The sequence below is a fragment of the Dasypus novemcinctus genome, chromosome 20, assembly GCF_030445035.2.
Source record: "Dasypus novemcinctus isolate mDasNov1 chromosome 20, mDasNov1.1.hap2, whole genome shotgun sequence".
In the NCBI taxonomy this organism is placed as follows: Eukaryota; Metazoa; Chordata; class Mammalia; order Cingulata; family Dasypodidae; genus Dasypus; species Dasypus novemcinctus.
The window spans coordinates 41,435,106-41,446,447 of NC_080692.1; the positions used below are offsets into that span (position 1 = coordinate 41,435,106).

At 40.7% G+C, this 11,342-nt stretch overlaps 1 protein-coding gene across 2 annotated transcripts in view; it reads left to right on the forward strand.

The window, feature by feature from the left end:
• The window catches only part of AEBP2 (AE binding protein 2), a 153,638-nt gene extending 143,959 nt beyond the window's left edge, over positions 1-9,679 (forward strand). For both annotated transcript variants that reach the window (XM_023583027.3, XM_004473227.4), the window contains one exon: positions 8,621-9,679. In XM_023583027.3, the coding sequence (XP_023438795.2) occupies positions 8,621-8,681 (61 nt within the window). In that variant the 3' untranslated portion in view covers positions 8,682-9,679. The remainder of the gene's footprint in view (positions 1-8,620) is intronic.
• Positions 9,680-11,342: the final 1,663 nt, after the last annotated feature.

The following is an 11,342-nucleotide window of genomic DNA, read 5'->3' on the forward strand; positions in this document are numbered from 1 at the left end:
GCACACAGTGAATGGACACAGAAGCAGACAATGAGGGGAATGGGAAGTGGGGGAGAAATAAATCTTAAAAACAAATCTAATGAGGGAAGCAAGCAGACATGTATAGGAAATAAAAAGTAAGGAAGATTCAGTGGTTCAAGTAAGTAAGGTAGATACAGGTTCAAATTGCTGAGGAGGGGAAGCAGACTTGACCCAATGGATAGGGCGTCCGCCTACCACATGGGAGGTCCGCGGTTCAAACCCCAGGCCTCCCTGACCCGTGTGTAGCTGGCCTATGCGCAGTGCTGATGCGTGCTAGGAGTGCCGTGCCACGCAAGGGTGTCCCCCTCGTAGGGGAGCCCCATGCGCAAGGAGTGCGCCCCGTAAGGAGAGCCGCCCAGCATGAAAGAAAGTGCAGCCTGCCCAGGAATGGTGCTGCACACACACAGAGAGCTGACACGGCAAGATGACCCAACAAAAAGAAACACAGATTCTGGGTGCCACTGATAAGGATAGAAGCGGTCACAGAAGAACAGACAGCGAATGGACACAGAGAGCAGACAACTGGGTGGGGGGGGAGGTGAATAAATAAAAAAGAGGGAAACGGACTTTGGCCCAGTGGTTAGGGCGTCCGTTTACCACATGGGAGGTCCGCGGTTCAAACCCCGGGCCTCCTTGACTCGTGTGGAGCTGGCCCATGTGCAGTGCTGATGCGCGCCAAGGAGTGCTCTGCCATGCAGGGGTGTCCCCCGCGTAGGGGAGCCCCACGCGCAAGGAGTACGCCCCGTAAGGAGAGCCGCCCAGCGTGAAAGAAAGTGCAGCCTGCCCAGGAATGGCGCCGCCCACACTTCCCTAGCCGCTGACGACAGGACAACAGAAGTGGACAAAGACACAAGACGCAGCAAAAAAAGACACAGAAAACAGACAACCGGGGGAGGGGAGGGGAATTAAATAAATAAAAATAAATCTTTAAAAAAAAAAAAGAAATCTTTAAAAAAAATTGCTGAGGAGTGTGGGGGAGAAAGAAGGAGCTCAGAGAGACTTCCTAGAAAAAGTGGCATTGAATTTTGATGAACATGAAGAGGGAGAGAAGCATATTTTAGGCAGAGAAAACTTAAGGGAGATAGTAGAATATGATGAGAGAGGGTCTGTTACTGGAATGTAGGAACTTTTTCTGGGGTAAGTGGTGGTAGTGGTAGTGATGGCAGTGAAGTGTAATGAAAAACATGACTGGAAATGTAGGAGTGGGTAAATTTTGGAAGACTTGGATTTAGTTGAACTAGAATTCAGGCTTTTCCAGCATACATTGCTAGTCCTACTTGTCTACATACTCAGTTAAAATCTTTGTATTTTTCATTCTCTAAGAGGTTACAATTCTCTTTGGATTTCAATCTGAATAATGTTAAAATTGAAGCAGTGTGCCATAGTAGTTGAGAAGTTAGGTTCTAGAGTCAGGAAAATCTAGATTAAGACCATTTCCTCCACCTGAAATGTGTTTGGGCAAATGAATTAAGAGTACATCAGTTATTTCTTCTTTAATAGGAATACTTATCTCATATGAATTTGCTATGAATTCTGTATTAGTCAGCCAAAAGGGTGCTGATGTAAAATACCAGAAGTCTTTTGGCTCTCATAAAGGATATTTATTTGGGGTAGGAGCTTACAGATACCAGGCCATAAAGCATAAATTACTTCCCTCACCAAAGTCTATTTTCACGTGTTAGAACAAGATGGCTGCTGATGTCTGTGAGGGTTCAGGCTTCCTGGGTTCCTCTCTTCCTGGGTCTTGCTTCTCTCCAGGCTCAGGGTTCTTCTCATCCTGGGGCTTGCTTCTCTTTCCTCTGTGTGCTTACTTCCTGGGCCTCCAGCTTAAGACTTCAGCATCAAATTCCAAAATCAAAACTCCAACATCGAAAACTTCCAGCATCAAAAAGCTCCAACTCGGAAACGGACTTTGGCCCAGTGGTTAGGGTGTCCGTCTACCACATGGGAGGTCCGCGGTTCAAGCCCCGGGCCTCCTTGACCCGTGTGGAGCTGGCCCACGTGCAGTGCTGATGCGCGCAAGGAGTGCCGTGCTACACAGGGGTGTCCCCCGCGTAGGGGAGCCCCACGCGCAAGGAGTGCACCCATAAGGAGAGCCGCCCAGCGCGAAGGAGGGAGCAGCCTGCCGAGGAATGGTGCCGCCCACACTTCCCGTGCCGCTGACGACAACAGAAGCGGACAAAGAAACAAGACGCAGCAAAAAGACACAGAAAACAGACAAAAAAAAAAAAAAAAAAAAACAAAAAAAAAAAAAACAAAAAGCTCCAACTCTGTCCTTTGCCATGCCTTTTATTTGTGAGTCCCCGCCCTTTGGTGGGTGGGAACTCAATACCCTACTGACATGGCCCAATCAAAGCCCTAACCATAATTTAATCATGCCCAGGTACAGACCAGTTTACAAACATAAAAATTCTATTTTTGGAATTCATAACTATATCAAACTGCTACAAATATCAAGAAAGATAATACATATAAACCACTTAATACTGATCAGGGAATATGATAAATTATCAGTAAATATTATTATATATAATTATTAAAATGAAAAATTACTATTTTATTAAAATTAACCAAATAAGTGAAAAATTAAAGACCTGTTTTTTTGTATGCCAACAATGTTGATAGCATAGAACTTTCAGCAAAACATTGAAGGCTATCTTTTTTCCAGCAGCCTAGGGAATTACAGTTGAAACGCAAGTGTTTATTGTAGTTTTAGAAGTTTGTAATAAAATCTTATGGAAAATCACATAAAAGTTTTTAATATAGCCAGACTGTGCTGTGGATTGTGTTTGTGCTGGGGATAAGTGCGTGGTGAGGAAAGAATGGCAAATAAAATATTGTATGATAAACAATCTATGTCTTTAAAATGTATATACTTGAACATGAGCCAATATTCAATTATGAAATGTTTCAACAAACCCAATAAATCCATGGATTATAAAATATACCATTTTAAAATATATATGTTTTAGAAAGACAAAAACAATGATTACTATGTAAAATGTAAGGTATGTTAAAATTTGAAAATAGTATTTTAGAATTTATGAAGTATAGTGGTTGACATTAAATACAGTTGTCAAGTAATATCAGATATGATAAGCGCCTTATAGCCTTTCTCAACAGGAATTTCTGCTAGAGTATTTTTGTATATAGAATTTTTGCATACATATAATTAATTAGCTTCTCTCTTCTGTATCTAGAATGGTTCTAACTATGTACCATCCTTAACAGAACTGAATAGAAAATAGTCCTTCAAATAATTTTCGATAGGACTTGATTCTCTCACTGAACTCTGATTATAATGAGAGGAGTGCCTTAATAGTTAAAAGGTTCTTGTTTGGCAGATACCATAGCTACTCTAAAAACAGCAAGGGATTATTTTATTTCCACAGGCATCGCTATTTCTTTCCAAACACCTTTTTCTCTAAGAAAGATACCTCATGTTCCATTCCCAGATATTCCTACCAGTGGCTAGGGTTCCCATCATATCTTATGGATAATACTTAGGCTTCTTCTATTCAATATGACAAAAACCCAAGTTAAATTGGCATAATACAGGAGTTGCTCTGACCTGGTCTCAATCAAAGCCCTGATCATTACTTAATCATACCCAGATACAGACCAGATTACGAACATAATCCAGTATCTATTTTTAGAATTCATAACCATATCAAACTGCTACAACCTCAATAGAAACTCAGATACAGACCAGATTACAAACATAATCCAATATCTATTTTTGGAATTCATAACCATATCAAACTGCTACAACCTCAATAGAAACTCTGTTCCTGTTAAACAATAATTCCTTCTTCCCCTCCCTCTTGGGCCCTGGTTACCTGTAATCTACTATCTGTTTCTATGACATTTGCTAATTCTAGGTATTTCATATAAGTGAGATAATACAATGTTTTTCTTTTTATGTCAGGCTTATTCATGCAACATGATGTCTTCAGGGTTCATCCATGTTAAAGAATGTTTCAGAACTCCATTCCTTTCTATGACTAAATAATATTCCATTATGTGTATACACCAAATTTTGTTCATCCATTCATCCAGTGATGGACACCTGGATTGCTTCTAGCTTTTGCCTATTGTGAATAATGCTGCTATAAACATTGGTGTACAAATATTTGTTTGAGTCCCTGCTTCAATTCTAGGTATATAACTAGAAATAGGATTGCCAGATTGTATGGTAGTTCTATGTTCAACTTTCTGATGAACTGAAAAACTGACTTTTAGTTCCTTATTCCCACTGACAATGTATGGGGTTTCCTATTTCTCTAGATCCTCTTTAACTTTTCTTATATTCTGTTTTTCTAATTTCCATCATAGTGGGTTTGAAGTGGTATCTCACTGAAGTTTTTTTTTTTTTAAGATTTATTTATTTCTCTCCCCTCCCCCCCCCCCCCCGGTTGTCTGTTCTCTGTGTCTATTTGCTGCATCTTCTTTGTCCGCTTCTGTTGTTGTCAGCGACACGGGAATCTGTGTCTCTTCCTGTTGCATCATCTTGTTGTATCAGCTCTCCGTGTGTGCGGCACCATTCCTGGGCAGACTGCACTTTCTTTCGCACTGGGTGGCTCTCCTTATGGGGTGCACTCCTTGCGCGTGGGGCTCCCCTACACGTGGGACACCCCTGCGTGGCAGGGCACTCCTTGTGCGCATCAGCACTGCGCATGGGCCAGCTGCACACGGGTCAAGGAGGCCCGGGGTTTGAACCGTGGACCTCCCATGTGGTAGGCGGACGCCCTAACCACTGTGCCAAGTCTGCCTCCGTCTCACTGAAGTTTTGATTTGCATTTTCCGAATGGTTAATGCTGTTGAGCATCTTTTTATGTGCTTATTGGCCATTTGTATATATTCTTTGGAGAAATGTCTATTCAAACCCTTTGTCCCATTTAAAAATACGTTGTCTTATTTTTTTTCATTAGGTTGTAGCAGTTCTTTATATATTCTGGATATTAATCCTTATCTTATTTGTGGTTAACAAATCTTTTCTCCCAAATCCTTTCACATTCTTGATAATATCCTTTGACATGTAAAAGTTAAAAAAATTTTTTTGATAAAGTCCATTTTCTCTATTTTTTCTTTTTTTGTTCATGCTTTTGGTGTCATTAAAAAAAAAACACTACCAAATCCAGGGTTTTGAAGGTTTTCCCTATATTTTCTTCTAGGAGTTTTATGGTTCTAGCTCTTATGTTTAGGTTCTTGATCCATCTAGAATTAATTTTTGTATATGGTATAAGATAGAGGTCCAGCTTTATTCTTTTTCAAATGGATATTCAGTTTTCTCAACACCATTTGCTGAAGCATCTATTCCTTTCCCAATTAAGGTACTTGACACCCTTGTCAAAACTCAGTTGGCTATCAATGTGTGGCTTTATTTCTGAACTCTCAGTTCTCTTCCGTCTTGGATTTGGGTTTAGAAATAAACTTCCGGTTGAAAACAATTTTCAGGCCTACACTCATTTTGGAGAAACTTGCTATGAACTAATCTCACTTAGACCACTGAGATAATATGAATATATTAATATATCTTGATATTAATATACATTTTATATAATATATATTATTATTTTATACTATAAGTGTTTCTGTTCTCTCCAGTTATATATGATATATTCTTTTAGTATTTAATTTAATTGGTTGTTAATCCTTTTCGGAAACTATTTTCTCATTGACTTAATAGCCTCTTGTTTCTACCTCAAAAAGTGCTTCCATCTTCTTTTGGATAATTGTTGACCGTTCTGTTCTACAAACATTAGTGTTTGGTGAGGTTGACTTCTTTACCACAGGGTTAGTGTCTCACAGTACCCCTTTTTCCTACCCAGGGTGCTTGATCAGCGATGGGAGAATTTAGTTGGACCAATCGGAGATTTTCCCAAGCATTTTACTCATTAGAAGGGCATGAGCTCCCTTTCCTCTATGATCATATAAGGATAATCCTGGATTACTAATAGGCCTTAATATCTATAAACAATTATCTTTGTGTTGTTTGTTTCCTACTTCCTTATAAGTGACTTTTCTCTTTGTTGCACCAAGGTATCTTCATTGTCTTGAGAAGTAGCATTATTATGCTGGGAAAGAAAAGACATAACCAAATCTCAGCGTTTTGTATTTACTTCCTCCAAACGGGGAAGAGAGGACCTGAGTTAATCTAGGCAAGGGATTTATACCATACCAATATACCAGGCAAGACCCTTGAGGAAGAATGACGTTACCTTATCTGTACCTTTATGGGGACAGAGGAGGGCACCTGGGCTAGGGGAGATGGGGCATTACTTTTAGGAAATAAAAGTTAGGGGGGTGAGGATTCCTGACCTGGGCAGACCAGTGAAGAGGAATCAGATTAGCATTAGGAGACTGGTGAATTTCTCTAATGGCATTCTTGTGGAAGCCAGTGGGAGCCAAACTGCTACTTGGAGATCATCCATCACGGTTCAAGGACACACCACACACCCCCACAGGGTTCAAGGACACACCACATGCCACCACATGACTAGGCGAAGGTCACCTGCTCACACTCCTGAGACTTTGCTAAGCTCTATGGAATTTGCCTAGTCTGTACAACTCCTCATTTTTCAAGGGTCTAACACTTTCTCTCCCCTCTTTTTCCCTCCTCTCTACTAATACACAGAGAGGGAAATCGTTAGATTCCAAAGAGTGATTTATTTTTCTACATATAGTGAGTCGTTTTCTCCACTTCACCTAATGAACAATTTATTCTTTTCCCATTAGTTGATGATATCACATATAGAACTTCCATATACAAATGGGTCTCTCTCTGGTGGGTTACCTTTGTAATAGCGGTCTCAAATTTCCTCCAAAGCTGAAGATCATCAGAATAGAAGGAAAGGAAAGAGCTGTGAAACATGCTCACACTCTGTGAGGGGTCTGAGGTGGGGTGAGCTATAGTGGAACTACAAAACTCATCAGCTGAGCACATATAGGTTTTTTTTTGTTGTTAAAGATTTTTTTTCTTATTTATTTCTCTCCCCTCCCCGCTCCACCCCCCAGTTGTCTGCTCTCTGTGTCCATTCGCTGTGCGTTCTTCTGTGACTGCTTCTATCCTTATCAGTGGCACCAGGAATCTGTGTTTCTTTTTGTTGTGTCATCTTGTTGTGTCAGCTCTCTGTGTGTGCGGCACCGTTCTTGGGCAAGCTGCACTTTCTTTCACGCTGGGTGGCTGTCCTTATGGGGTGCATTCTTTGTGCATGGAGCTCCCCTACGCGGGGGACCCCCCTACGTGGCAGGGCACTCCTTGCATGCATCAGCACTGCGAATGGGCCAGCTCCACATGGGTCAAGGAGGCCCGGGGTTTGAACCCTGGACCCTCCATATGGTAGGCGGATGCTCTATCAGTTGAGCCACGTCCGCTTCCCTATATAGGTTTTTAATATCAGGTAGAATGCATAGATGGGTTTTTGTAAATTTGAGTGAAGAGGGTTGGAGTATCCAGCCAACTAGGATCATATCCATGCTAGTCTGTTTAAAAAAGAAAAACAGCTGGGGAAGAGTGGAGCAGATGGGTTACGTAGGAATTTCCGGAGTATTCTGAGAATTTTATGGGTTCAAATAGGATTTTATGAACTTGCCTGGGAAGCTAATTATTATTTCTATGAGAAAATGTGCTCCAGTTTTCATCCCAGGCTATTTGGAACACATCTGTCCTCATCACAACCCCAGAAGGATTCAATGGAATTTCCCTTTACTCTGATTGCAGAGATAGGAACTAGATCCTCTTCAGCTGAGTCCCCACAGATGGGAGCAGGAAAGGGCCTCCCCTAAGCGTCCATTGGAGATGGAGTGTTGACTTTTATCCCCATGGAGAAAGGGAATTTTACAGTCATGAGACTAGGGTTTCGAGCTCCGGGGTCATAGCCACACATATCTTCACCCAAGGAAACAAAGCTTGGAAAACGTGCGAGCAGGACGCCTATTTGGTGGGGATGGACTTGGTGGGAAAGCAGGCCAGGCTCTCCTTCCTGGATGTGCGTTCTTCACTTACTCGTGTTCTGGGCAGGGTTGCAAATGGCTGATAATACCCTGAAGCCTACACTAGCTTCAAAGCCTGTGTGGCCCCAGATGCAGGAGTGAAGTGCTGTCTCGTTTCCTTTTGGTTCTGGACGCTAGTGGAACGGGCCTGATGCCCGGGCGTGCTTTGTGAGCTGGTGGGATGGGGCGGGGCGAAGCCTGGCCGGCTCCTGGCAGGTCCTGGCTGGGAAACTAGGCACTGTGGACTCTCCCTGATTTAATTTGCTGGAACATGAGACAGCATCAGTACTTGGTAAGTCTGAAAGTGGCTAAAATGTTCTCTCTTGCCCAAATGTAATACTTTTGTACCAGAGATATAATTCCACCTTAGCAAATAGAAATGAAAAGTATTAGGTGTAATAGAAAAACAGGTGGATAATTTCTCTCTCTTTTTCTCTTCTTCCTATTTCCCACATTTACTCTTTTTTAAAGGTTATTTTCATAGGTAAAGGACCACTTTAAATCACCGTAAAAATAAGGTTCATGTTTAGACAATTTTCCCAGTTGGAATACTCTGTTTAAAACACTCTGATTTCACAGCCTGCACTGTTTATTTTATTTTCAGAGCTGGGGGCATGTGGAAGCCATTTGCAGAAAATATCTGTTTACGTCTACGATTGACATAATACAGAAGCAGAGGGCAGAGACTCAACAAGCTGCCTTTCTAAAGCCAGTTATACAAGTTTTCCTTTTCTTCTTACTGGCAAGAACGTTTATGAGAAAAAAATGGAAGTTATGGAAAGTAACGGAGATAAACCCATTATATCTCTGAAAGTATACGTAACTCGCAAGATTTACAGAAACAAGAAAATTCATCTGGAGTTAAATTCTGGTGAGAAATACTCAAGACCATTTCACCTCCTTGCATTGAAAATAATAATTGATTAAAAAGCATTGTGCCTTCAAATGCCAAAAGATGGAAGCAAGTGCCCATCAATTTATTAATGGAGAAATAAAATGTGGCATATATATACAATGGAATATTATTCAGCCATAAAAAGGAATGAAGTTCTGATACATGTGGCAATATGGATGAACCTTGAAGACATCACGTTGAATGAAATAAATCAGACACAAAAGGACAAATATTTTATGACCCTCACTGATATGAAATAATTAGAATAAAAAAACTCATAGAGTCAGAATCTGGAGTTTAGGTTACCAGAGGCCAAGTTGGGGGTAGGGAATGGGGAATTAATGCTTGAGTTGTGCAGAGTTTCTATTTAGGGTCATTCTAAAGTTTTGATAATAGATGGTGGTATGGGTAGCACAACATTGTGTATGTAATTAACAGCACTGAATTATATATGTGAATGTGGTTAAAAGAGGGAAATTTTAGGATGTGTATGTGTTAACAGGAAAAAAGTTGTAAAACAACAACAGAGTATACACAGTGAACTCCATTGTAAATGATGGACTGTCTTTACTAGTACGATTATAGTTAATAGGACAGTCATAAAAATGTTCTTTCTTAAATTATAACCAATATATTACACTAAAGCAAGGTGTTAATAATAGGGTGGGATATGGGAACTCTGTATTTTTTTAAATGTATTTTTTATATATGGCTTTTCTGTAAACTTACTTCTCTAATAAAAAAGACAAAAGCACTGTTTTACTTAGACTTTTGCATGTCTCTTACTGATGATTTATTGCAAGAGTCTTCAAACTTCTCTATGTTCCATTTATCCCTCGTCCAATCAATCCATCCTACATCCTGCCACTAGAGCAATCTTTTTTTTTAAAGATTTATTTTATTTCTCCCCAACTCTTGCTGTTTGCACTCGCTGTCTGCTCTCTGTGTTCTTCGTTGTGTGCTCTCTGGGTATGCTTATCTTCTCGTCTTCTCTTTAGGAGGCACTGGGAACTGATCCTGGGACCTCCAACGTGGGAGATAGGTGCTCGATTGCTTTAACCTTCTCAGCTACCTGGTTTATTGTGTCTCTCACTGTCTCACCTCTTGGTCTTTTTGTTGTGCCAGCTTGCTGCGTGGGCCAGCTCCCCACGTGGGCCAGCTCACCTTCACCAGGAGGTCCCGAGAAATGAACCCAGGACCTTCCCTATAGCAGATGGGAGCCCAATTGCTTGAGCCACATCTGCTTCCCTAGAACTATCTTTAAAACTGCAGAGCAGGCCATGACTCCCTGTCTTCAGGTTCTGTAATGGTGTTCCTGATAGCCAGTAGAAGAGTTAAAAATTTGTGTTCTGTTGGCTGAACATACTCTGTGAGCCTGAAAAAGCACATATTAGTAGCCAACACTTAAAGATTGGGGAATATCACCAAAAAATCTGAATATTCTGTTTTTGTTGAAAAGTTGAAAAACTGAAAGCTCTGGCAACACTAGCTTTGCATTCTGCAGGAAAATATTTGCACTGTCCCATTTAGAAAGGTTTCCCATAGGGTTCTACTCTTGCTATCTTTTCCCTCATTTACATGATCTCATTTTGCTTATTTATGTAGTTTGCTTGGCATCAACAGGCATTTAAATTCTCAGGTCCTGTACGATGGTCTCAAGTCCAGCTCCTGAGCCCTATATAAAAAGACCATCACGATCTAGCTCTTATCAACTTTTTTTGGTCTCATTTTTCACATTTTCTCCTCTTTTACCTTATGCTTCACAAATAAAGATTCCATAAGACACTGCGTGTTTTTACCATTTCTAAGGCCTTTCCATCTGTCTGAAACACCTTTTGCTCATAACCGTTCCTGCCATCTGGAAAGTGTTTCCTAATCTCCTTAGAGTTAACCATTCCTTCTTGGTTTCCTTTTGAGCACTGACATATTTCCATTACTAATGATTTTACTCTGGTTTGCTTTTTTTGTGTAAAATGAGAAACTTTTCTTTTATGAGCGGTTGTTGTAAAATTCCTTGTGGAGAGATCAAAGCCTTTGAAGAGCAGCTTTGATAAGCTTGTTCAGGAGCCGAAGCTGAGCAGTCAGGCCTGGGATGGGAGGTGGGAGTTGTCCAGGATTCAGAGTAGTCTCTTGGGTGAGTTACCTTTACACAAGGGGACAGGGCTCTGTGTTTGTGTGTGTGTGGGGGAGGGTGCAGGAGCAGACAGATGAAATTGAGAGGACAAGGAGGAGACTTGAAAGGAGGAGAGAAATTTCAAATGGGGGGATTTGTCAAATAAAAACTACCTGAAGAACTAAATAAAGAATTAATTTAAAAGAATTCAGAAAAATATGGACTAGCTATAGAAAGAGGGGCAATGGTTAAAATTTTTTTTTCATCATAAGCCTTCAGTAGTTTTTGATTTTAAAAAATCAAATGCATGTATTAGTT